The 22,697-nt window shown below is 33.1% G+C and overlaps 4 protein-coding genes across 12 annotated transcripts in view; 1 reads left to right on the top strand and 3 right to left on the bottom strand.

Moving 5' to 3' along the window:
- Positions 1–1,772: 1,772 nt before the first annotated feature.
- Positions 1,773–5,723, bottom strand: LOC124436987 (neuronal acetylcholine receptor subunit alpha-10-like). The gene is made up of 4 exons (XM_046986986.1): positions 5,315–5,723; positions 5,092–5,246; positions 3,326–5,002; positions 1,773–2,890 (listed from the first exon to the last, which is right to left on the bottom strand). Exons 1-3 carry the CDS (start codon positions 5,510–5,512, stop codon positions 3,934–3,936), a joined length of 1,422 nt encoding a protein of 473 aa, XP_046842942.1. The 5' UTR covers positions 5,513–5,723; the 3' UTR covers positions 1,773–2,890; positions 3,326–3,933.
- Positions 5,724–6,562: 839 nt separating this feature from the next.
- LOC124436986 (neuronal acetylcholine receptor subunit alpha-7-like) lies at positions 6,563–12,814 on the bottom strand. Of its 3 annotated transcripts, none has more exons than XM_046986985.1 (7): positions 12,729–12,814; positions 12,548–12,613; positions 9,750–9,846; positions 9,522–9,621; positions 8,379–8,530; positions 8,148–8,302; positions 6,563–8,050 (listed from the first exon to the last, which is right to left on the bottom strand). In XM_046986985.1, the coding sequence occupies exons 4-7, from the start codon at positions 9,598–9,600 to the stop codon at positions 7,009–7,011; spliced, it is 1,428 nt and encodes a 475-aa protein (XP_046842941.1). In that variant the 5' UTR covers positions 9,601–9,621; positions 9,750–9,846; positions 12,548–12,613; positions 12,729–12,814; the 3' UTR covers positions 6,563–7,008. The 3 variants fall into 3 exon arrangements, with proteins under 3 accessions (XP_046842941.1, XP_046842939.1, XP_046842940.1); XM_046986983.1 differs by having other exon boundaries at positions 9,750–9,796; XM_046986984.1 differs by lacking the exons at positions 12,548–12,613; positions 12,729–12,814 and having other exon boundaries at positions 9,750–10,686.
- Positions 10,860–16,084, top strand: LOC124436988 (neuronal acetylcholine receptor subunit alpha-7-like). Of its 7 annotated transcripts, none has more exons than XM_046986994.1 (6): positions 10,860–11,014; positions 13,320–13,412; positions 13,796–13,941; positions 14,020–14,174; positions 14,499–14,649; positions 14,877–16,084. In XM_046986994.1, exons 2-6 carry the CDS (start codon positions 13,352–13,354, stop codon positions 15,726–15,728), a joined length of 1,365 nt encoding a protein of 454 aa, XP_046842950.1. In that variant the 5' UTR covers positions 10,860–11,014; positions 13,320–13,351; the 3' UTR covers positions 15,729–16,084. The 7 variants fall into 7 exon arrangements, with proteins under 7 accessions (XP_046842950.1, XP_046842948.1, XP_046842943.1 ...); XM_046986992.1 differs by having other exon boundaries at positions 10,861–11,014; positions 13,790–13,941; XM_046986987.1 differs by having other exon boundaries at positions 10,861–11,014; positions 13,784–13,941.
- The window catches only part of LOC124436984 (dynein axonemal heavy chain 5-like), a 24,401-nt gene continuing 17,604 nt past the window's right edge, over positions 15,901–22,697 (bottom strand). The window contains 25 exon segments of the mRNA XM_046986980.1: positions 15,901–16,541; positions 16,992–17,144; positions 17,235–17,294; positions 17,358–17,510; positions 17,610–17,766; positions 17,842–18,002; positions 18,081–18,299; positions 18,391–18,479; positions 18,547–18,613; positions 18,715–18,867; positions 18,944–19,017; positions 19,096–19,298; positions 19,473–19,591; positions 19,689–19,810; positions 19,910–20,100; positions 20,258–20,372; positions 20,444–20,582; positions 20,655–20,759; positions 20,831–20,923; positions 20,994–21,083; positions 21,154–21,309; positions 21,754–21,909; positions 21,977–22,145; positions 22,225–22,352; positions 22,426–22,563. Of these exon segments, the coding sequence (XP_046842936.1) occupies positions 16,155–16,541; positions 16,992–17,144; positions 17,235–17,294; positions 17,358–17,510; positions 17,610–17,766; positions 17,842–18,002; positions 18,081–18,299; positions 18,391–18,479; positions 18,547–18,613; positions 18,715–18,867; positions 18,944–19,017; positions 19,096–19,298; positions 19,473–19,591; positions 19,689–19,810; positions 19,910–20,100; positions 20,258–20,372; positions 20,444–20,582; positions 20,655–20,759; positions 20,831–20,923; positions 20,994–21,083; positions 21,154–21,309; positions 21,754–21,909; positions 21,977–22,145; positions 22,225–22,352; positions 22,426–22,563 (3,597 nt within the window). The 3' untranslated portion in view covers positions 15,901–16,154.

The raw sequence follows: 22,697 nt of genomic DNA, 5'->3' as shown, positions 1-22,697 counted from the left end.
TGTTTCTCAAAACTTTGCCATAGTTTTTACATACTGTTAATAAAACGATACTTGTGATTTGATCAACCTATGACTTCCATACTGCAATTGAGGTGAACGTTTAAATAATTTGTTTTACCAAGTATGATAATTTTACCAAGTAATTTTACACCTGTTTTACAATAAAAATTCGTGTCTCAAGTATCAACAAAACACAAGTGACACAAGTACACTTACAACAAATGACTGCATTGAATTCTTCGAGCCTCATTTCCTGCTTTACACGATAATCAAGCAGACATATGACGCCTTTATTACAATGCCGATGATCAAAATTCACCTCAAATAAAAACCACGTCAATGAAAATCTTGCGACAAGCATAAAGTCGACTAGAAAATTTTGACTTTTTACCTTCTATACGAAAATATCTTGCGACAAGCATAAAGTCGACGGTTATCTTGCGACAAGCATAAAGTCGACTAGAAAATTTTGACTTTTTACCTTCTATACGAAAATATTCGATCAGACAGAGTGCATGAGCTAGGAAATGAGAAAGAAAAATGAAAATGTTATGATGCATGTGTTCGGAGAGTGAACTAGTTTAATAAAACACTTTCAATGAAAACTGTTTGAAAAGTATAATCGGATTTTTTTCGTTGTTTGTCAGCAAGATTTGTTTTTGTTCTAGTCGCTGTATTTATAAGTAATTTCCTGTAGTCGTTATCATGTGGAATATGAATATTTGCTGGGGAGTTATTGAATGCCAAGTTAAACAACATAAAAAAAAAAACAAAACGAAACAAGGCGTACTACGAACTAAGATCAACCCACAACAAATTTGCAAAGCAAAAATAAATTTTGCAGTGTATTTACACTTGAATATATCTAATGTTAAACTACGAATATGTTGCGTAAAGGTTGCTTTAAATATACATATCTGATGAACCAATATTAAAAAGCAATTGATCTACACAATATTAAAAAAATAAGAACTTCTTCATTTCACAATTTTCATTGTTTCTGAACTTCGTTTTAAGTCTTATAAAGTACAATTTTCAAATGTGCATTTTGCTGTGATTGTACACTCGCAGATTTATTGAAAATTTTCCAGCTGTTCTACACCTCATTTGGTGATGTTTACGTAACATTGCTTCGCAAGCAAAATTGAAAGTTCCATTCAGGATAGAGTAATTTCGTTTGTTATTGTAGTTTGGTCATTACCAAATAAAGTCATTCACCAACTGAGTACAAAGAGACCTCATGTCGACCGGTTATTATGCAGAAATCTCTCAACGAAAACATGGCAATTAACGATAAGAAGACGTTCATAGAAAACACATTTGTGCAACCTTTAGCAAATCAAATCATTGACTAAAGAAAGTAGTAAATTGCTGATGAAAAATCCATGTACATTTTTATGCAATGGTTTTTATGCAATTCTGTATTGGTCAGACAGTTAAATGTTAGCCTCGATGTTAGAAACGACAAAATATACAAGATATTTATAATTCGGTCGAATGTCCGTTACATAGAAATTTCAAACTGAATTTTTATTTTCTTTGAAGATTCGACATCCGATTGTTATAACAGCTACCATTTTATAAGTTAGATGTTTGTTGCAGAATATGGTATGTCAAAAAGGTAATCAATTGCACAGATGGATAATGAAGGTGTGGAATATTTTGATTCGTATTTCGACGTTGACTGTAATTCAGAATTCTTTGACAGATGTACGAAGAGCAAACAAAATGTTATAATGTGAAAAGAATTCTATATAAAACTTGTACAACGATTTTTAACGTCACTAACGGTCGTCTTTATTCACAAATGCGTAATCTCAAGCAGTCACGCATTGCTCAATAAATATTTTATCCCCTGAAGAGAACAAATAATTTGTCAAAACACATCACTTGTACTTTAAATATAGACACAATGATATTAACCATATGATATATATGAACAATTGAACAGCAAAGATATTTATACATTTACATATTTTACAATATATATCAAAGTTGCAGATATAAGTTATCAACTTTGACCATAATAAAGTTCCCAGACCATTTGCAGTAACTCATCAGGTGAACATTGATGCGTAGGAATGATAGTACATAGTGATCATCATAGGTGACAATAAGTCACGCTAGCGGATGCTCTTTTTAACTTCCAACTGTGTGGAAAGGTTTATCATATGATAGCGATGAAACTTAATTTCATGAAGCTATCTGCACCAGGAAAGCAGTATCCACTATAAAAATATACATTTTCAAATGTTATATTCCACCTTAGCTAATATCTTCACCAATATAACGTTATCTTCTTCTTCTTTCCTTGTTTTCGTGTACCTTTGATGAACTCATTGCAGACTTTCGTCGTCTTCTACGCGATTCTTGTGCCATTACACCAGCACTTATAGCACGTTCCAAATGAATACAAGTCAAAGATAAATCAAGGGAAGTCTCAATTCTATTACTATCAAACATTTCAATATTTTCTTCCTCGATGTCTTCTAGACCTGGACTGTATGTACTTCGACGAAATATCTTCGTAATTGCTTTCTTTTTACGATAAGGTTCAGCGCCATTAATATACATTGACATGACCTCAGCTTCTGTTGCTGCTTTCATAAATAAGAGCGAGTGAAAGCCCGCTTGATGACACGAATAAATTTCACCAAACTCTCGCTCTTGCATTGTAATTGGTATATCATTCAACATACGTAACTTACACATTTTCCTGTTGCAGTTTATACAAATTCTTTGTTCGTTCTCGCCAGAATCAGCAACGACCTATTCCAGCTGTAATTGTCACCTTACTTCTGCTGGTCGATCTTCCAATGCTTGCACTTTGCATTGCTTTGACATAAACCGTCATGACGTCACAGTTCAAGGACCTCCAATTTGATTCGCTCTTCAAATAATTATGCAATATGGACATATCAAGTTGTAACCGAGAAAAACAACTAGAATATACTCTCTACGTGCTGTGACAGATGTAATAATTATTTGAGTATAAAGTGCTACGTGCAATACCTACGTCAGATGTATGTAACGAAATTTCGACAAGAAATATGATCTCTTGTGGTTGTAGTACGAAAAAAATTTCAAGTAAATAAATGAAATAAGGACTGCATTGAACGTATACGAAAAGCATAGGCAAATCAATATTTTTCGCGTAAATGTTTTAGCGTGACGTTGTTCAACTCGCAGCGCCCATATAAATGTTGGTTTAAGAAACTTGTATTAGAATGAGCGGTGTTTTTCCTTGGATCAGACGATGCAAATATTTTAACTGCACATAAAAGCCTTTAATAAAATATGATTAAACTTTAAGATGAAAACTCACTTGTTGTATTATGAATATTTTGTTTCATAAAGACCAGATGTTCGAGGATTTGTATGAAATTTAAGCCGAGACCAGTAGACCACAAGGACTTATTGACACTTTTTCTATCGTCATATTCAGGAAGCCATCATTTGCAGCATGAATTAATCAGTTTATCTAAAGATAGAGAAAAAAAAGGAAACATCTGTTGTGGAGTTCGCAATGTGAAATGGACACAGACAGGGAGGTGACATTTAATGTTGCCAAAAATACGACGTTGTTTGTGATTTTGATAGTAAAACAATAGTTCTGAGTGTGTAGCATCGAGAGTGAAGAGTTAGGGGTTATTTACAACTGCAAATTTAAGCTATATTACGTGGGCAAAATAACTGCTAAATGAAACTGTATATGTTCAATAATCGTTCATAAGATAGCCATGATATATTTATAACTTTCTTGAACTTTATGTTTGATACCATTGATATGTTGATGTGTTTAGAGGTACTTGAATTGTTACATCAAGTATACAATGTTAATACTATCATACATTTTCATAGATTATTAACAATGTATTTCAATGTTATTTTAATATGACATCTATATTACTTATTACTCTTAAAATTCCAAAGTTAGGTTAATAGGACTGTAGGAGCCTCTAAAAATACAACTATAGTCATTGCAAAAAAAGAAGCAAGAAAAACCAAAAAGAACAAACGATCTAAAACTTTACAGGCCATCTTCCATTGTCCCTTTATTTCGTTGTTTTCGTGTTTTGTTATTATCTTTTGCTGTAAGACAACGTCTTCAAAACGTTTTGCGCCACTTTTCAAAGAGTTTATCTCAATGACTTTAGTGTGTTCATTACTATCATCTGATGATGTACCAAGCATATTGTTATTCTTTTTGCCATCATCTGCAGTCGAAGTCTTTTCCAGGGTCATATTACATACATTAAATGAATGATTCACGTAAAATCCTGCAGGATTTATCTTCTTTACAATTTTTTGCTCAAAACATAAAACTTTCGCAAGAATGTCAATGAGTAATTTTTTCAGCCAACTCGACATTCTTTTCTCTCGTTCATAACAGTTTAATGTAACGCAGACAGCAGCAAGCGTCAGAGCAATAAGTACCATTGTAGAAATGTAAAACTTTCCAATAAGGGGGACAACTTCCGAGGTAGGAGGCATATTCTCCGATACTATCAACATGTAGACCGTTAATGAGAGAAGGACAGTAACAACTAAAGATATACGTTCACCATTGTTTGATGGTAAACAGAATGCTAAAGCTGCAAGAATAGCTATTACAGCACATGGGATAACAAGATTAAAAAGATAAAACAATGCACGGCGTCTTATGTGGATATTGAGGGTCACACTAGGATAAGGTTCACTACAACAAGAATACACTTTTTCCAAACGTGTAAAATATGCACTGAGAAGATCCCATTCTGTGTTTTCTACGTAATTATCAATATCCGCATGCGCAGTTGAGTTGCTCACGTCAACTTGTAAACCGTGATTGATCCACGACCCAAACGTTATTCGACACATCTGATCATCAAATGGAAAATATTTTACATCGATTTTACATTCAGTTTTTGCTAGAACAGGAGCCAACCACGATGCCTCTCCATTTTGTTTTAATACAATATCTGTATCCAATCTTTTGTAAAGAATATCTTCATCTGAAGCGCTGTAGTAGAAAAGTATATTTCCACTTAAATGAATGCAATACGTAGTTAAAATTAAATGATCAAAATAAAAAGAAGAGAGGAGACATACGTGTTATAGATACTGATATCTGGCACCCAAATATCTTTATCATCTATATGTAATTCTTTAACATTTTTATAATGTAAAGGATTCCATGACAAAGTCTCATCTTTCCAATACAGACGAAACCAAATACTTGTAACCATCACTTGATGTTTTTCATCCTTTAAAAAAAACTGTTTTATTTTCACAATGAGATTTATTGAAAGTGAAATGTCTAGGTTATTCTTACCACATCAAGTATTTGTCGTAAGGTTGTACCGACTTTTACTCTAACTGGTGTTGTTTTATTCAACGATGGAAGACTCTTCGACGAATAATTTTTGAAAAGATTTTTACGAAGAAGAAATTCGTAGTCTTTCGTATCTTTTGAGCCTGGAGAAAGGAAATGTTTTGTGAACACAATGATCATACAAGATTTGCAAAGCATTTTTCGATAATTTTTCTGCAATTACAAATCATTTTCCATATGGTTATGGTTATATGATAAGTGCCTTTGGATTTAAGTTTCTCACACAGAAAATTCTCTCATGCGGATACAATATCGCGTATAGTTACGTTAAACTTGGCAACAATCACCTGCATCACCCACGAAAACACATGGTAAGATGAGAATTACAATTTTGGACAATGATAGGATAGCCATGGATCGCGAACATTTTGTGTGATGATAAAATTTAAAAAATAAGCATTGTTAAGTATCTACAACTTTTATTTTAATGAAAACATCTGCATTTACAGGTGCTGACGAGATAAGATTTTACACAAAATGTTTAGAATTCAGCAACATCAAGAAAAATGATTTTACATCGACTTACAGAGATTTACAGAGATAAGGAAATTTTATAAATTTACAGTAAAATGAAATGTATGCATGCATACGGAAATATTTTTAGCAGCAATTACTTTAGGAAAATACTTTGTTCTGCTTATGACGCTACCCACAGAAGTCGTTTAGACGTTTTAAGATGGTCAAAAGGAAAAAAAGTTAACTTCTTGGCATTTTTTTATCTTTTTACACGATTTTACTTCTTACCTCTGACTTCTAAAGAGAATTGTAGAAAAATGAAGAAACAAGACAACAATAAGATAAAAAGCCGACACTTCGTTGGGATGCCGAAATAGAAACTTGACGATATTTCCATCTAAGATATTGTCAATAAATTTGACATGAAAAATACAAAATCAAAATTTAAGTACTTTCAAGCATGTAATAACTTTTGATTGCAAAATATCGTACATATATATATATATATATATATCGTAATTTACCACCCGTTGATGTGGACGGGTATGGAAACCTTCTATTACTGGCTTTTTAGAGACATTATACATGGTTGCCATGGTTATGTGTTATCAATAAACCTTTCGGAAAGTATCCAACAGGTTGACACTTAACAGATGCAACGGATGTAGTTAAATGTTTTTTTTCTTATTATAAAAGTGGGGAACATTTCATAAGGCATAGACAAGACACGTATTTTGTTTTCTTTGTTATCAAGTTAGACCTAACGTCTATGAAAATATGAAAATATGATACACTTTAATTTTTAAAATGGTTCCAGCGACCAAATGTTTCATTACATTAATAATATATACTATATATATTAAGATTTTATTTCATTTTCAACAAGCTTTATATTGAATGCTATTTATAAAACTACATATGTATAATTAAATATTCAATTATCAGTCTATTTCGGCAATGTTCAATGCGTTCATATAAAAATTTCTGAACGGTTTTCTCGAATCCCATTTAGCATTAAAGTATTTTTTCATAAAAAAAACAAGCGCTGTGCTGTAAAGTTATCAATTTGGTTTTTTTATTCAAATGATTTAGTTTTGTTTTTTTTTAAACTACCTGATTTTAACGTGACGGCTTTTCACGTACGAATAAAATAAAAATCTTTAAATAAACACTCTAGGTTACATGAATGACAAAAGATAGATGATCAAACAGCTATATACGACAGAAAATACAACTAACGAAAATCTGTCCATCACTTTTGCAGCAACTTTCCATTTCTTAGCATTTGATTCGTGTTCTTTTCTCAAATGCAATTCACGCGTAAGTTGTTTAACTTCTTCTAACAGCGATTCTTCCATCGTTTTTGATTTTTCACTGATATTCATTAATGGCGAGACAGAATCTAAGTTTGTTTCGTCATTAGGAACAACACTCTCATCCGAGGGATTGTGGAATTCTGGATTATGGAATGAAATGGAGCTTTTATGATCAATGGTAATCTCTCCACCTTTGTCATCTTTCTCAACTCTTACTAACATATACTTGGCAAGTTTTTGAATAAGAACATCTAACCATCTAGGCATTGGATTTATGTGATTATGAAACTTTAAAGTCAAAGAAGTAGCAATAAGGCACGAAGCAACAGTCATAAGAACGCCAAAGCAATATGAACCAAGAACTGGAACAGCGTCAGATGTTTCTGGTAGCGAAGATGATACAATAAGCATGTACACGGATAACGCAAGGAGAATGGTAATGACTAAAGACATCCTTTCCCCGTGATTTGAAGGTAAAATGAAACTTAACAAAGCCAACATGGAAATTAAAGCACATGGAATAATGATGTTCAAACCATAATATAACGACAGTCGTTGGATTCTTAGATCAAATACCACTTCAGGATATACAACGCCGTTTTCATAGGTATTTCTCAAATTCTTCAAAACTGCTTTTTTCACTTCCCAAGCACCATTAGGGATGAAATTATCTAATTCGACGTCTTCTTTATAGTAAGAGATGTTTAACTTGCTTTCAGAGTATGTCCACGAACCAATAATAACAGCACAATTTTGTTCATCGAAAGGAAAATGTGCAACATTTATCTTACATTGACTTAACAACGTAGCTGGAGCCATCCATGTACAATCACCATTATTTTTTATGATGATTTTAGTACTTAAACGTTTGAAAAGAACATCAATTTCTTCCTCCAAACTTGCTCTACAATAAAGAATAAAAGTTGCAAATACGTACATGCAAGTAGGTATGAAATAAACAAAAACAGACAAATTGACAGAAAATAAAGAATAAAAATTACTCATTATACAAGGCAACATCGGGAAGCCAAAAATACTCGTTATTAGCATGAACACTATCTATCCCACTATACTCGTGAGGATCCCATTTCAAGTAAGGATTATTCCAATAGAAAGTTAACCAAACCGTAAGACGAATTGCCTGATTCTTTTCATCCTGCAAAAATATAAAATCAAAACCATCATCTTCAGCAGAATGACAAGCAAAAAAAACAGAAAGCAGATGTTCCCACCACTTTGGAGATTTGTCGTAAGCTTATTTTAAGTTGAACATTAACAGAAGACTTGAGATCACGAGCTGGAAGAATTTCTTTAATTGTTCCCGAGTTGTTCGTAAGCTTTTGAACTAAACGAAGTTTTTCGTTGAAATAATTATTTGCTGCTTCTAAAACATAAAAACAACATGAAAAGTATAGCGACATATCAATAATTTATGTTCATATATTGTGTCACCACAGGCGAATCCAAAGATGTAAGCATTCGTCAATTAAATAACATCACCATTTGAGTTCAATTGATCAGAAAAGGTTTCAAACGTGACGTTTGTCGAAAGAAATGTTGTGTTTTCATCTAGTAAATGCTACGTTTGTTTCATTTCGAAATTCGTCATCAATAGCGTTCGTAAAATTTCGAATGTCGCTTTGAGAATAAAAAATGTAAAATCCTTATGTATATGATAAGGCACTTTATCGTTGTACAATTGACAATCTTATTAAAGTATACTGAAATAAAAAAATAAAACTTTGTAAAATTAGAGAATAAATTGTATATCGAAATTCTTTATTAAAGGCGATCATCTCGTGAAATTTTAATTTCCAAGAGAATAAGTTATTGCTACAAGCCATTTACTTTAGAATAATTATTGCAATGTATATAGTCTAGTACTAAATGTCTAAATCCTTGTCATTAAACATGTTTTATATCAACTATCATTATGGCATATCATGTTAACATAAAACAAAATATTTCTTCGACACCATCGACCAAATGAACAAACCATGACGAAATCCAGTATAAGGCACAACACAAACAAACAAGTTGGGCATAGTCGCCATTGCTAATGTTAACAACGGTCGATGGAATAATTTAAAATTATAAATGTGGATTATGACATTGCATTTTCGTGCAACACCAAAGCACAATGACAAAACAACATTCTCAGCGATACCGCCGTCATTATAATGAATAACAAACGTAAAATATTAGTAAACGCTTCACATTTCAACACAATTACTATGACAAACGAGGTCATAATGAAATACCTAGACAACATATAATAAAATATCCATTAAAACATTGCTCGATCACAGCTTGGACAAGGTCACTGACCATCTATATATCAAAAACACGAAAGACATTTATATGTTTTATCAAACCTGTTGCCATCTTTGAACCATGTAAAATGCCAGCTACGAAATAGTATTGTATGAGCAGCAAATGTAAACGTCGTTTCATCGTTGTCACACGTATTTAATGCTAGGAATAAGATGTTAACAAAGTCAACAAAGAAAATTATAAATGTGATTTCAAAATACGTGCATCACGGACTTATTGAATTTCTCATTTTTCCTTTACGTCATATAAGATGATTCAACTTCAATTACCATTTAAGAGTCTGATGACGTCACCAATATTGAAGATTGAAAGAAGCCTGGAGAGTCAGATATTGGTAGAATATGTTGAAAATACATCGATAAACACCTTGTAGAGATAAGATTCAATTTTAAAAAATAAACAGTCTATATTAAGTAAATATTGGATACGTGACGACAAGTGGGGAGGCAGATATCAGTAGGAGATATAATTTCAGATCTTAAAGATGGATTTATCAAAATACATATCACCTTTAATAAGATGGTAAAATATGTTTAACGTAAGAGAGGGCAACTTCAAAAATTTAGTGTAGAATACGATCAAAATAAAAACAATCTGTGATGGACATAAGTCAAGTTATTGACAGATATAATTGTACAAGTCTTTAAACTAAAAATTAGAGTAATGTTTATGTTGAATGATGATACCACCAAAGTGGATTTCTTTTACAAGTTTGTAGAATAATTTGTAAATATAGGATGTTTTACTCCTGGGAGGGGAGGGTAACTTTGCTTTAAATTTTCGTTTTACTAATTTCCCATATTGTTGCTAAGCTATATAAAAACATTTTAACATTTACATATATATTAAATAACGTGAAAACGTCATTCCCATTCATGAGGCTATTTCTCAACACGCAACAAAATCTCACATGAATAAACTTTCATGAAGTAAACTAAAATTAAAACTTGTGTTTTTCATTATACATTAAAATAAAAAAGTGTGAATGATTTCAAATGTCGAAGACATTTCAAGCCATACCATAATATAGCTGTCCTAAACGTATATATAAATATTTATTTATGGCTTAGTGTCCCCCTACCACGAAGATGATTAAAAAAATCAATCCGTCAAGAAGACGCGATCATTCAACACTACACTAATCAAGACCTTTCTAGGACATTTCCTAAATCCTATTGACGGAAAGACTTTAAACAAAAACTCTACTCTTTCTGCCGTTTCTAGCTGTTTACAACTACACAAGTTTTGTCGTACTTACAATTGAAATCACCTGTACTGTATATTTCCTTGCATAAGTAATTATCTGTTCAAAACAATATTCCTTTAAAACTATTTCCTGTTTCATAAAGTAATAAGATGCAAGCACACCTGTCGCTAAGGTATGTTAATATGCTTAGTGCTTACAAAGGCAAAGAGAGTCAATATAAAATATTCGAAGGTAATTTTGGAATCGTATAGCGTGAGGGAGAGATTCAGTTTCACTTTACATTGACTTATTTCGTTGGATATAAACAGTTTTTCTCAAAAGAAAAAGGTAAAAGGTTTATTTTCAACAATCAATGTATTAAATAGTAGAAATTTATGCAATATATAACACAGACGGTATTTCAAAAAGTCAGTGTACGAAGATGCTATTTTATGTCGTGATAATTGTCGACTTCAGTATTTGTTTAAAAGATTGAGAATGATTATTTTTACATAGTCGACATATTTTACAAGGTTTTGGTAAAAGAATCTTGTCGTTGACAAGTCTTTATATTCCTCAAAAGCTACTTCTTCAGGTTAAACTTTAACATTATGTTTTGTATTGTTAGCATATCATTACTAACGAAACAACGTAACCAAAATTCCTATTTAAGTATAATTTCCCAACATTATCAACGATAATCATTTTGAGGAATGAATAAAAGTCAAACGTCATAAGATAGTGATAGTGGCGTCGGTCAAACCGAGGGTTACACCACGAAATAGTTTTATTTTACACAAACAAACTTTTGTCTTCTGCACATTAAGTATTTAAGTATATTACTAACGACTAAACACGAAACGTGTTAATGTACTTTGAGAGACACAAGGTGAGGCAAAAAATGTGCATTCTCTATAATACATACGTTGAAAATCGTTGACTTATATGAAAATATTACAGTGGGTAGACAGAAATGGAATTGAAATATATTGGACAATTGTGAACAGGAACTTTTTTGCTGATATTAATATTTTGTATAATTAGTTTTTAAATTCCTACAACAAATTATAACATATAATGAAAAGCTGCAACAAAGACGGTGTTTGTTTCTATGACTATAAAGAACAACAAACTCAAAACATTTTAAACCAGGATGTAATAAAGGTTAAAAAATCGCAATTTTACCGTCTAGCTTTTGACGGTATCCACAACACCCGCAGTTGCGATATTGTTGGGTTTTTTATAAAAACATTTCTACATAAAAGGAGGCCAATTTTTGTCATTTAAAACTAGGTAAATTTACTGGACAAATATTTGCCAGCAGACAGACCAAACTATAATCATCGTAAACTTAGGATCCGCTTGAAGTGAGCTTTTATTGTTCCTATATAAACACAATTTAATGAAACGTAAATAATACAAAGTTATGAGACTTCAAATATTTCTGCATTTAAGCAATTTGAACTTTCTTTCAAAGAAATCAGTGAAATATATGAAGACGTCCAACTATCACACATAGTTAATCATATCATTTTATCGACGACGTTGTGTCACGTGACAAGAAAAAATTTTTGTGTCACGCGACAAGAAAAAAATTTTTTGTGTCACGTGACAAGAAAAAATTTTTGTGTCACGTGACAAGAAAAAAATTTATCATACCGATCGTATTTAGACTTGGTGTGACCACCTAAGGCTATTTTTTTCACCAATTATCTACATACAACGATAACGCGTCAAATATTTTCCCTAGTAGTGATTTCTAATACAAGTTCAATATGTTGATCATTTATGAATGGTCAACCAAAACATGACGAAAGATCTTGAACAAACAAGTTAAAGATGGTTTGATTACATAAACAGAGCATGTGTTTGGAAACTTACGTTTTTATCTTCTTCCCTTCCTTATACTTCTCTTAAAATATGCGCTCAGGAAAGTATTCCTTGTACCTGTCGTAGATAAAGAGAAAATAGATAGCGAAATCAGCACGTAGTCTGACATTATCAACGTGTTATTCATGTGATCCCTGATCAGCAGGCCATGTACACCACTATTACCACATACCGAAGAAGAAACTGATACTTGTGAAATATATCTTTGTAAGAACGCTGTTTTGTTTGTGTGATAGATAAATAATGAAGAAATCAACACGAAACAAGTTCACTTCAATCACTTGGTAGAAAACAAGTTGTTCATTTACGTAAATATCGTAATTTAATACGTTATTTGTTGTCAAATAAATTCTTACACGTAAAAAGTCAAGTTGACACCTTTCACTAATAGCACCAAATTCTAACCAGCCAAAATATAAGACGCTTACTTAAAGGATACGCGGTGTTACCGTGAGTTAATATATATACACAACTGTGAATCTTTTTCTATTCTGTTTAGTTTTGCTTGTTTCCTTCACTTAAATTTTCAACAAATTTTCCAAAACGTATATATAGCAAGAACAAGTAATATGGCGTCAGTGATCTCACTACAAAACGCTTTGTGTAAACGTTTTTAACGTACACAATTCAAGCAATACGCGACGACGACTAAAGATAAAATCACAATGGTTTCTTTATAGCCGGAGTAATATATCACGAAGAATCAATACATTATTTGTAAGGAAACATTTGTGACACTTTCTTTTGTTGTCGTTGACTGTAGACCGTCGAGAAAGTTGAAGACAATTTCGGAGAATGATGAAGACGGCGTTTTTTGTTTTCTTTCTTATGATGAAAGTATACGCCACAAACCAAGGTATGTGATGTCTTCATTCTTAAATATTATAACGTCAGTTTCTTCTTTGTGTAACATCGTGCTTTTTTGCAGTCTCGTTTTATTTGAAATATTTAAATTATGTGAACTGTATTGAAGCTAGAGTCAACATTCTAGTTTATAGTATTTATATAATGAAGGTATAATATCTATAATCGACTATAATAGCTAAAATGACGGAATCGTTTGTCTTTCCATCAGTTGTCCTAAAGTAGATTTTATTCTTTAAAAACTGACAAACTTACGTTTTCGCCTGTACTTCGTGTTCTTGTGATTTTCTTCTCTAAAAACTTGAGGAAAGAATAAAATTTTATCACTTGAAGAAGATGACAATAAAAATAAAACTTATATAGTTCCAGTTGTAGATAACGATTTTTATGAAGCACAGAAGAGATTAATAGCAAAGATAAATTCAGACTCAGGAATTACTCGAGAAATTCTACCAATGGAAAACAGCACAAAACCAGTAACAGTTACAATAGGTCTTGGCATACGTCAAATTTCAACAGTGGTAAGAATTTTAATAAAGAGTTTGTTCCTACGATGATGATGAAACGACTGAAATGAAATTGATGTATTCATGTTTTAGGACGAAGTAAATCAAGCTTTACGATTGAACGTGTGGTTGCGTATTAAATGGAAAAATAAATATCTTGCATGGGATCCATCGAAATACAACAACATGAAGGCAATTCACCTTAGCAATGATTTAATATGGACTCCTGATATTTGCATGTACAACAAGTAAGTTGAAGATTTTAACTTAAATAAACAGAGCCTGTTGCAAGAAACAGAGGCGTAACTAGAACGTTAATTGGGGGTGTATATTCATATATTCAGTTGTGCCCTACTGATTTCTTTGGAAACTCAAACCACTTTCAAAAGAAATCAGTAAGGCACAACGGAATATATGAATATACCACTTAACGTTCTAGTTACGCCTCTGACAAGAAACCTTGATCGCTCAGTTTATCAAGATTGATGGACTAAATACTTTGTATTATAAAAATAACCACACAACTTTTTGGACAAAATGATTCTAACCAAAATTACTCAACGATAATTTAGAGCAAGTCTCGAAGAAGAAATTGATGTTTTATACAAAAGATTAAGCACACCAATTGTAGTAACATATGATGGTACATGTAAATGGTATGCTCCTGCTACTTTGCTATCTCAATGTAAAATAAACGTACGACAATTTCCTTTTGATGAACAGGTACTCATAATTCTTATCTACAATTAATGATTCTTTAATCACATGCTGTTTTGCTAAACATTTTTCTTTTCAAAGATTCTTTATTTATACAACTAATGATTCTTTACCTACAACTGATTCTTTACCTACAAATGATTCATTAATTAGATTTCTTTACTTACAACTCAAATGTAAAGATTACGTACGAGCAACTCGTGCGTATTTTCATGCCAACTTTCTTCATTTAGAAATGTGAACTTAAATTTGGATCATGGACTTATGCTGCGGAAAAATTAGACGTTGTGGCTGGAAAGGCAACAGTGGATAACTTTTTACCCAATGGTGAATGGGATATTGTTGGCTACCCTATACAAAGAAATTTACAAGAATATACAAGTGGAAATTACCCAGATGTTACGTTAACATTTCACATCAAACGTCAACCATTGTACTACACGTTGAATCTCATCTTACCTTGTACAGTCATTTCAATATTAGCATTTCTTTCGTTTGTTTTACCTTCCAGTAACGGTGAACGAGTGTCCTTAGTCATCACAGTGTTACTGGCTATGTCTGTATATATGTTGATTGTATCCTCTACTCTGCCCCAGACCTCCGATGCAATGCCCATCATTGGGACCTATTTTCTGTGTGTCATCGTGGAGATTGCGTTGTGTCTTATCGTCACGTGTTTTATCATTCGTCTTCGTGAGAGCGAAGGTGAAATGCCATCATGGATGGATAAATTTGTTAATATAAAACTTGCAAGATTATTGTTCGTACCACAAGCTAAAAAACCGTACACATGCAAACCACGACCAAAATTAAACGTCAATGGTAACACGAAAGAAATTTCTCTAACCGAACTTCAAAAGTTTTCAAATGATGACGTCATGAATGAGTTAGCCTATCAGAAACTCCTCCAGAAAATACGAGACGAATTCTCTGTGTTGACAGATGATGTCCTCGCCAAACAGAAACGAGAAGCTCGACAGCAAAAATGGCATCATGCTGCACGGGTCTTGGATCGCTTTAGTCTTGTCCTGTTTTCCTTTATTTTTGTTATCGTTACGGCGTCGGTGTTTGGGTCAAGAAATTAACATAAAATGTTTCATTTACATTTGAAAAATTTCAATGGAACATTGATGAAAATAAGAAAATGTGCTGTAAACATGGAGTCACAATTCTTTTATAAATGAAATGATTCTCATAAATTAATTGAAATATCAAGGCAGGCAAAGAATGACAATGTAAAAATTAGAAACCTCTCCATTTTATCGACATTCTTACGCGGTAGTATATTTGTGCAGCTAGTGCCATCAATTGTGCACAAGAAAACATTTCATTTTTGTGAAAATTTACATTCGGTAGTGTGAGTGTGCAGTAAGGGCCATGATTCCTGTACAATTGTTTTAAAAAAATACTTACATTCAGTAAATAATAATCACTTGTTTTACGGCAGTGTATGTACTTTTGCGCAATGCATGTTGAAGCATGATTCTTAAAAAAAGTTAATGATTAAATCTTTACTTAATATCACAAAGTAAAGCAACACCACGAAGAATCCAATGATCTGGATTCTGATTCGTTCTCAGTTCCACATCCGCAATATATGTAAGATCAGTGCGACGTGGTTTCTTATAAATGGGACATTGATACATCCGGGGATCTCGACCGGCCGTTGAATTGATGGCGTAAATAAGGATTACCGGAAGTGGTGCAAACAAAACCTTGGCTGCAGGCTCAATAAGTTTAGCTCCTCTACGATCCCAGCCTGCACCGTCCAGGTACAAACCATAGACATACACACCTTCCATGGGAGGTTGACTTATGTCGTCTTTGTAAAACTTTGTGACGTCATTTTGCAAGACTACACAATCTAGTGCCCAGCCTTTATGAGCCCGCGTTACTTCCTTCAAGAAATTTTGGAAAAAATCATATACTGTGTTCACGAGGAGAAAACTCTCCTTTTTTAAAGTATCACTCATCAAAATATAAGCTTTCCTCGGTGTTTAATAGAAAAAAATATTACACTGCCTCTATGACAATTGCATGAGCTGTCGAAGGAAATGTTTCAGATAAAAAATCACCGCAAATGCATTTGTTTGAATCACATAATTATTCATTGCTGATCACATAATAGAACAAATTCAGCAGAGCAACTCGCCTGCAATAACAACGAGTCAATGAAGTTTAGTCATTGACGCTCTTGCCTACGTATTACCGAGATTAAACATCGAACTACTCCACCATCAAAAATAGAGTGGATGGGCCAAAATTTACAGACGATAACTTAAAACCAAACAATTTTAAATAAGAGTGTTTTTGTGAGAAAGCAAAACATTTACAAACAGTTTACACACCTGTCTCATTGCTGTCAAAAATCCCTGAGGATTAAAGAATCCTGTCATCCAAAAGACATTAGGGCGACCGTCAAAAATCCAACTATGAAATTGAACATTTCTTTCAAGGAGTTCCGTGTACCAAAAACCAAGAGTAGATGAGTCCCACGAGATCTGGAAAATACAAAGATGAAAAGTCTAATGTTAATGTTCCCTACAACAAAATAGTTATCTTTATGATATTTTAGTGTTTAAAACCATCACCTTTTGCCAATGTTTAGGAATCCTTGAGTCGTACATGCAATCCAATGTATCGCGCAAAATCTACGAAAAAGATCAACTTATAAGAAAAGAATTATTGCAAAGTATTTTTAAGTATCTCCATACTTCACTCATGATTATTGTGCCATCTATGGCAAGTTTTAAATCACAAAGTGTATCTCTAACTACTCGAATGACACGTTGCATTCTGTCCAATTCTTGACGTAGAAAAATGTTCATTGGCGCGTATGAACCCATTTTTTCAAGACGACTTTTTACCTAAAACAAAATAATCGTTATGTTGAATCATCTCTTATGTTATACATATCATTACTTATCCCATCAAATCCCGCATGTTGCGTGAAATCCCCAACTTACCTCGTGAGGTATGTAATCTGAAGGGAGTTTATCTAACATGTCATCAGCCAAACGGTTTACGACGGACTCCCGAGTTTCACCGGCTCCTCCCGAACTATCTTTTGGTTGTATACTCAAAATTGTATCAAGGCAATTTTTTGCGACGTTGCTTTGATAACTGACGAAAAATATAGAAAAAAATAATACATAAATATACTACAATTTTTGTTGTAAGTTTATCAACTACACTTACGTAATATCTGCATTTGGATGAAGACCAAACACCTCTGGTGTATCTACAAGTGCTAAGCTATCAATATGATCAATATAATGTGCGATCGATGTGCATTTTGGGATTGTATATTTCTTATAAAAATTAAAAGCAGGAGTGAACATGGCGTCGGTAAACCATACCTAAAAAAGAAATGGAGAAAATGCTTTATTGAACAATTATTTTACACATCAAACAATACAAACATCATTCTCACCAACCTTACAAAAAGTGTTCAATAATCTTTTATCGAAATCATCGGTAACCCTTCCACCGTATTGTACTTCACCTAACATGTATCTGACTGTGTTCCATGAAACACCTTTTTTTAAATCCATGTCGTCAAGATGATTTTGAACAAATTGAACACTAGATGTGAAGTCCGCTTGATTAAACTCATACGGAATATTCCAACCAAGTGGTCCGTATTTACGACGTTCCTCAAGAAGGAAAGTAAAGAATGCAAGTTAGAAGAAAGAATATTGTTAACAAAACAAAAAAGTTCACCAGTTTATTATACATTACTCTTACTTGAACAGTTGAATGAAGAAATGCAACAGCATAAAGCATTGGTTTCCATTGTGGTAAACTACATACGTCAAGTTGATCTTGAGATATTCCTGTACCATACAATAAACATAATGTTCAATGTGTAAAAAAGTCTATGAAAAACGAGGAATTTTTAACCGTTATAAGTTCTTTTCAATCCAGCTTTAAGGCCTTGAGGAGGTTCATTTGTGAACTTTATTGACATCTATAGAAAAAAAAAACATTTTAAAATCACAAATCAATCTTTCACAAGATAAGAAACACGGCAACGTTTTCTTTGGATGTAAAGTGTAAAGACGTAATCACCTGAAGAAGTCCGATAGGAAACTGGGGATGAACTTCAGTCGTGATCCACAACCGGAAATCATGGTGAACATATTCGGTCTCAACAACAATGTCAATCAACTCATCCAAAAAATTCAAACCAAGATGACAGTTTTGTAAGGCAGCCCATCCACCCTAATAAAATATCATAGGGTTGAATCAATTACAAGTAAAGGCTTTAAGGAAAGAAATAGATTTTATTTCAACTTACTGTTTGCATGAATTGATTAAGTAATCTTCGAGCATGAACCTCTTGACCTTGACCCATTGATATTGCACGAAATTCTGCAATCAATTAAAAAATGAACTGTTGCAGAATATTCCAATCGCTTCACTTTAACAGTATTTTCAAAAGTCGTTTACCCAATTTATGTCGTTTTGACAAAGATTCGATGGAGTTCGTAGGATCAGATCCCATGGAAAGAAAACATATTAAAGGCGTGCGTTCATCTGATTCCTCCCAGGTTTTCTCGAGATCCAATATAACGCCCTCGGCGTAACTCGAGCCCAGGGACTCAGCAATATATTTACGAGCCTGCGATAATGTTCGGTCAGGACACCAAGATCTAAAGATGAGATAAGATAGATAAGATCTGTTCTCTAAGAGGGCTACATGTGAGTTTAAAAATCATTGATGATTTTTAAAAAACAACTTTTTAGAAAACAAAACAGCCATCAAAAAGTTTTCTATAATTTACAATTCTAGTTAAGTAGACACTACACTCAAACATGGCTGTTACCGTATTAAAAGCAATCGTCGGAAGGTGTCAAGTGAATTATGATATCCATCAGGTATTTCAGCAGCTTCAGGTGCATCTTTATCAAACCAAGATTTCCAAGATTTTTCATTGCGTGATACCTGAGTAATTATAGATAAGTTAATTTGTACTGAAAGTTGAAATATTTTCAATATAAACTAAAGTTGGACTTATGTATGGTACACCGTGATCGTCAACCTGATTCAAAATGTCAGCAAACTGTGGTAATTTTTCCAACTCGACAAGATTCAACCACGTCATGTCCGTAATCCATTTACATGGCTTGGGTTGAACAGCTTTAAGATCGAGAGCAGCACCACCTTGAGTGAAAAGGAACATTGCATTGAACAAACCAACATTCATGTAAATAAACATGAAGCTATTCTCTTAAAATGTTGTTGTTTTACTTTATAACAAACCTTTGATCAACGTAAGAAATTCATTGTGACGAATTCTTGTGTTTTGAATGTCGATCTTGAGTGCAAGAAGTAAAGTGAAAAGAAGTTTGTCTTTCTCGTAGAGACCACGAACAGAATACAAAAATACACCATGTGTCAAATAATCGATGATGTTGGATATACGTTTTGACGTGATAGGAGAAAAACTGGATCTGTGGAATAAATAATAAAGATTAAAATTTGATGTTTTCTTCCAACAAACAGTTTAAATAACAAAAAAATAAAACATGAATGCAAAAGAAAAAGAGTTTATGAAAAGTATTCAATCATTTGTGAAATGACGACAATTGTCTAATTCATAGTGTTTACCTCGCCATAGCAACATCAAAAAGTCCAAGAAATTGTTTCAATGATGTTTGATACATACAATTTACCATAGACATTTCAACAATCAAGAAATATAAAATACTCCCACGAGTAGCGACTACAAAAAGAAAAAACCACAAAAATAACAACTCGATGATAAAATAATGGCACGCATAATTCATGGTTAACCTGGTCGGAATTCCTCTCTTGCACTATTTATTTTAATCTCTGTATCCGCTGCCACCACTAACTTCTGGCTCACATCTTCAGCTGTTGTCTTTGTTGTACTAAGGACTTCAATAAGAGACTCGTCGTCAACCAACGATCCCTAAATAAAAAAATGTAAAATCATCGAAAAGTATCTTCGCTTGAATCTCCATTTGACGGTGAATTTTCTTACCTTAGTACTAGTTAATCTGAACAACAAATTATCTTCTAATTCTTTCATTTTTCGTTTATTCATAGAAACATCTTCCAATAACTTCGTCCTCTCGGACTCCAGTTCCTGGATTAAAGACAAAAATTGAACATTGACAACTTAAAATGAAAGCTGTAAAAACGAAAGACTATGGTTACCGCTTTCTCCGTAAGAATGACTCTTCCCAATAATTGATCTTCTAAACCTTTCATCGTCACAGTGAAGTCAATGATTGCTGTCTTTGCGCTAACCTAAAACGAAAGATGCAATACTTCATTCAATATCAAAGATAGTGAATAAAGTTTTCCTTTAAACTCATACCTCTGGAGTGTATGAAGGATTTGGCATTTTGGTTGTTATGTAAAGTGTAAAACCATCCATAATATCGATTTCTTTATCTCCAACCTTTACCTAAATAAAAGAAATATTTAATAACATCTTATATAAAAAACATACATCCTTGATGGCCATATAATGTTACCTTGTATGTACTTCCAGATTTGATAAAATTTTTCTCAAGTACATTATCTAAAGCCGGATCCAATTCTTCACCAACATCTTCAATAAGCAAAGGTTTTCCAAGGGACAAACAATCTTCAAGATGATTTCGAAAATATTTATGATTCAAAGATGTCACCTGAGAAACAAACAAACAATTGATTCGTGATTATAAAGATGATCAAACCACTACATTTATATGTAAGTATACGACTTCGTAATCATCTTGCTGTCAATGACGTCATCATGACGTGGACTTCAAAATGGCAAAGAAAAATGTATCGAAGGGTAATGCAAAAACAGCAAACTTGATACACGTGCCATCGAGTAAAGGCAGAAACTCAAGAGTATACACTGTATTGTTGATGTTATCAACAGAATGGACAACAAAACACTTTCAAGAAATCATTGAAAGTTATAAGCATGACGTTTAAGCTTACGTTAGAAATTATTTTTATCTGTTATTGTGATTTTATAGAAGCTTAGAAAATAACAATTGATGCAGTTGAGATGAAAAAGTATCATAAGGCATGGACGACGCCAAAGGGATTTTTTAGTATCAAAATCTTTGCATTGTGCACACCTGAAGATTGTTTTGCAGCTCTTTCTTTCTGACCCAGGCTTTTCCCTGCCCTTGAGGATCGATGAGTAGAGGGTAGCGAGAGGCCTGGGTTACAATAATACCATTTTGAACAGAAAGTTCGTCATTCGGTAAGCCTTGAAGATTCCACACACTGACCTATGTAAAAAAAGTGAATAATTAACACATGGCAACTACGAAAATAGAAATAATGTAGTCAACATACCGTAGCACTATCAACTAGAATACTCGTAACATTAAGATCTTTTGAATTGGGAATATTTCTGATTTTCATTTCTTTTTGCCAAGATGACAACAAAGCATCACGATATTCTTGATTAAATGGACCTGCATACGACAGAAATCCTGTGGCAACTAAAACATCGCCTACCAATCTAACAAAAGATAATAAACATAACAATAAAATGAAGATTTAATATGCATAAAAAAAATTATTGATTGTATTCAACCAACCTTAGAATCTGGGAATCAAACTCTTTACTCTGTTGAGTCCACCTTTCTTTCTCACCACCCAGGCCTCCAATAAGAGCCGAAGCAGCCAACATTTTACGTCGACACGAGTCAGCATCGTCCAGTAATGTCTACAATTACCAATGAATGTCCGTCATCCAATGAAATAAAAATAAATTCAAGAAAGTAACAAACAAGACAAACCTGTTTTTCTCGAACAGCATTTTCATATTGAGCCTGTACTTCATCAAGCTCAGCCTGTTTTGCATCAAGTTCAGCTTGGGCTTCATTAAGATCTTTCATAGCGACAGCAAGACGAGCTTCTTGTACAGCTAAGTTGGCCTGGGGGGAGGGGAGGGAGGGGGGTTATATTATTTAGAATGAGTCCATGAAGCTTAGTTCAACATTTGTTCAATATTTGTAAAATGATTTTCTACCTGAAGCATTCATCCTTCATGGCTAAACTTTACTCTATC

The sequence above is a fragment of the Xenia sp. Carnegie-2017 genome, unplaced genomic scaffold (assembly GCF_021976095.1).
Source record: "Xenia sp. Carnegie-2017 unplaced genomic scaffold, XeniaSp_v1 HiC_scaffold_16, whole genome shotgun sequence".
NCBI lineage: Eukaryota > Metazoa > Cnidaria > Anthozoa > Malacalcyonacea > Xeniidae > Xenia > Xenia sp. Carnegie-2017.
The sequence above is the reverse complement of the archived record's forward strand: the minus strand, read 5'-3'. Positions and strand labels throughout refer to the sequence as shown.

Bases quoted from the DNA above. Each gene is read 5' to 3' on its own strand.
- LOC124436987 (XM_046986986.1), bottom strand. From the start codon at position 5,512: ATGCTTTGCAAATCTTGTATGATCATTGTGTTCACAAAACATTTCCTT. The intron at 5,247-5,314 runs GTAAGAATAACC...TTTTTTTTAAAG, and splicing joins TACGACAAATACTTGATGTG to GATGAAAAACATCAAGTGAT. The intron at 5,003-5,091 runs GTATGTCTCCTC...TTTCTACTACAG, and splicing joins GATATCAGTATCTATAACAC to CGCTTCAGATGAAGATATTC.
- LOC124436986 (XM_046986985.1), bottom strand. From the start codon at position 9,600: ATGAAACGACGTTTACATTTGCTGCTCATACAATACTATTTCGTAGCT. The intron at 8,303-8,378 runs GTGGGAACATCT...ATATTTTTGCAG, and splicing joins TACGACAAATCTCCAAAGTG to GATGAAAAGAATCAGGCAAT. The intron at 8,051-8,147 runs GTAATTTTTATT...TCTTTATTGTAG, and splicing joins GATGTTGCCTTGTATAATGA to AGCAAGTTTGGAGGAAGAAA.
- LOC124436988 (XM_046986987.1), top strand. From the start codon at position 13,352: ATGATGAAGACGGCGTTTTTTGTTTTCTTTCTTATGATGAAAGTATAC. The intron at 13,413-13,783 runs GTATGTGATGTC...AAACTTATATAG, and splicing joins AGTATACGCCACAAACCAAG to TTCCAGTTGTAGATAACGAT. The intron at 14,175-14,498 runs GTAAGTTGAAGA...ACGATAATTTAG, and splicing joins GATATTTGCATGTACAACAA to AGCAAGTCTCGAAGAAGAAA.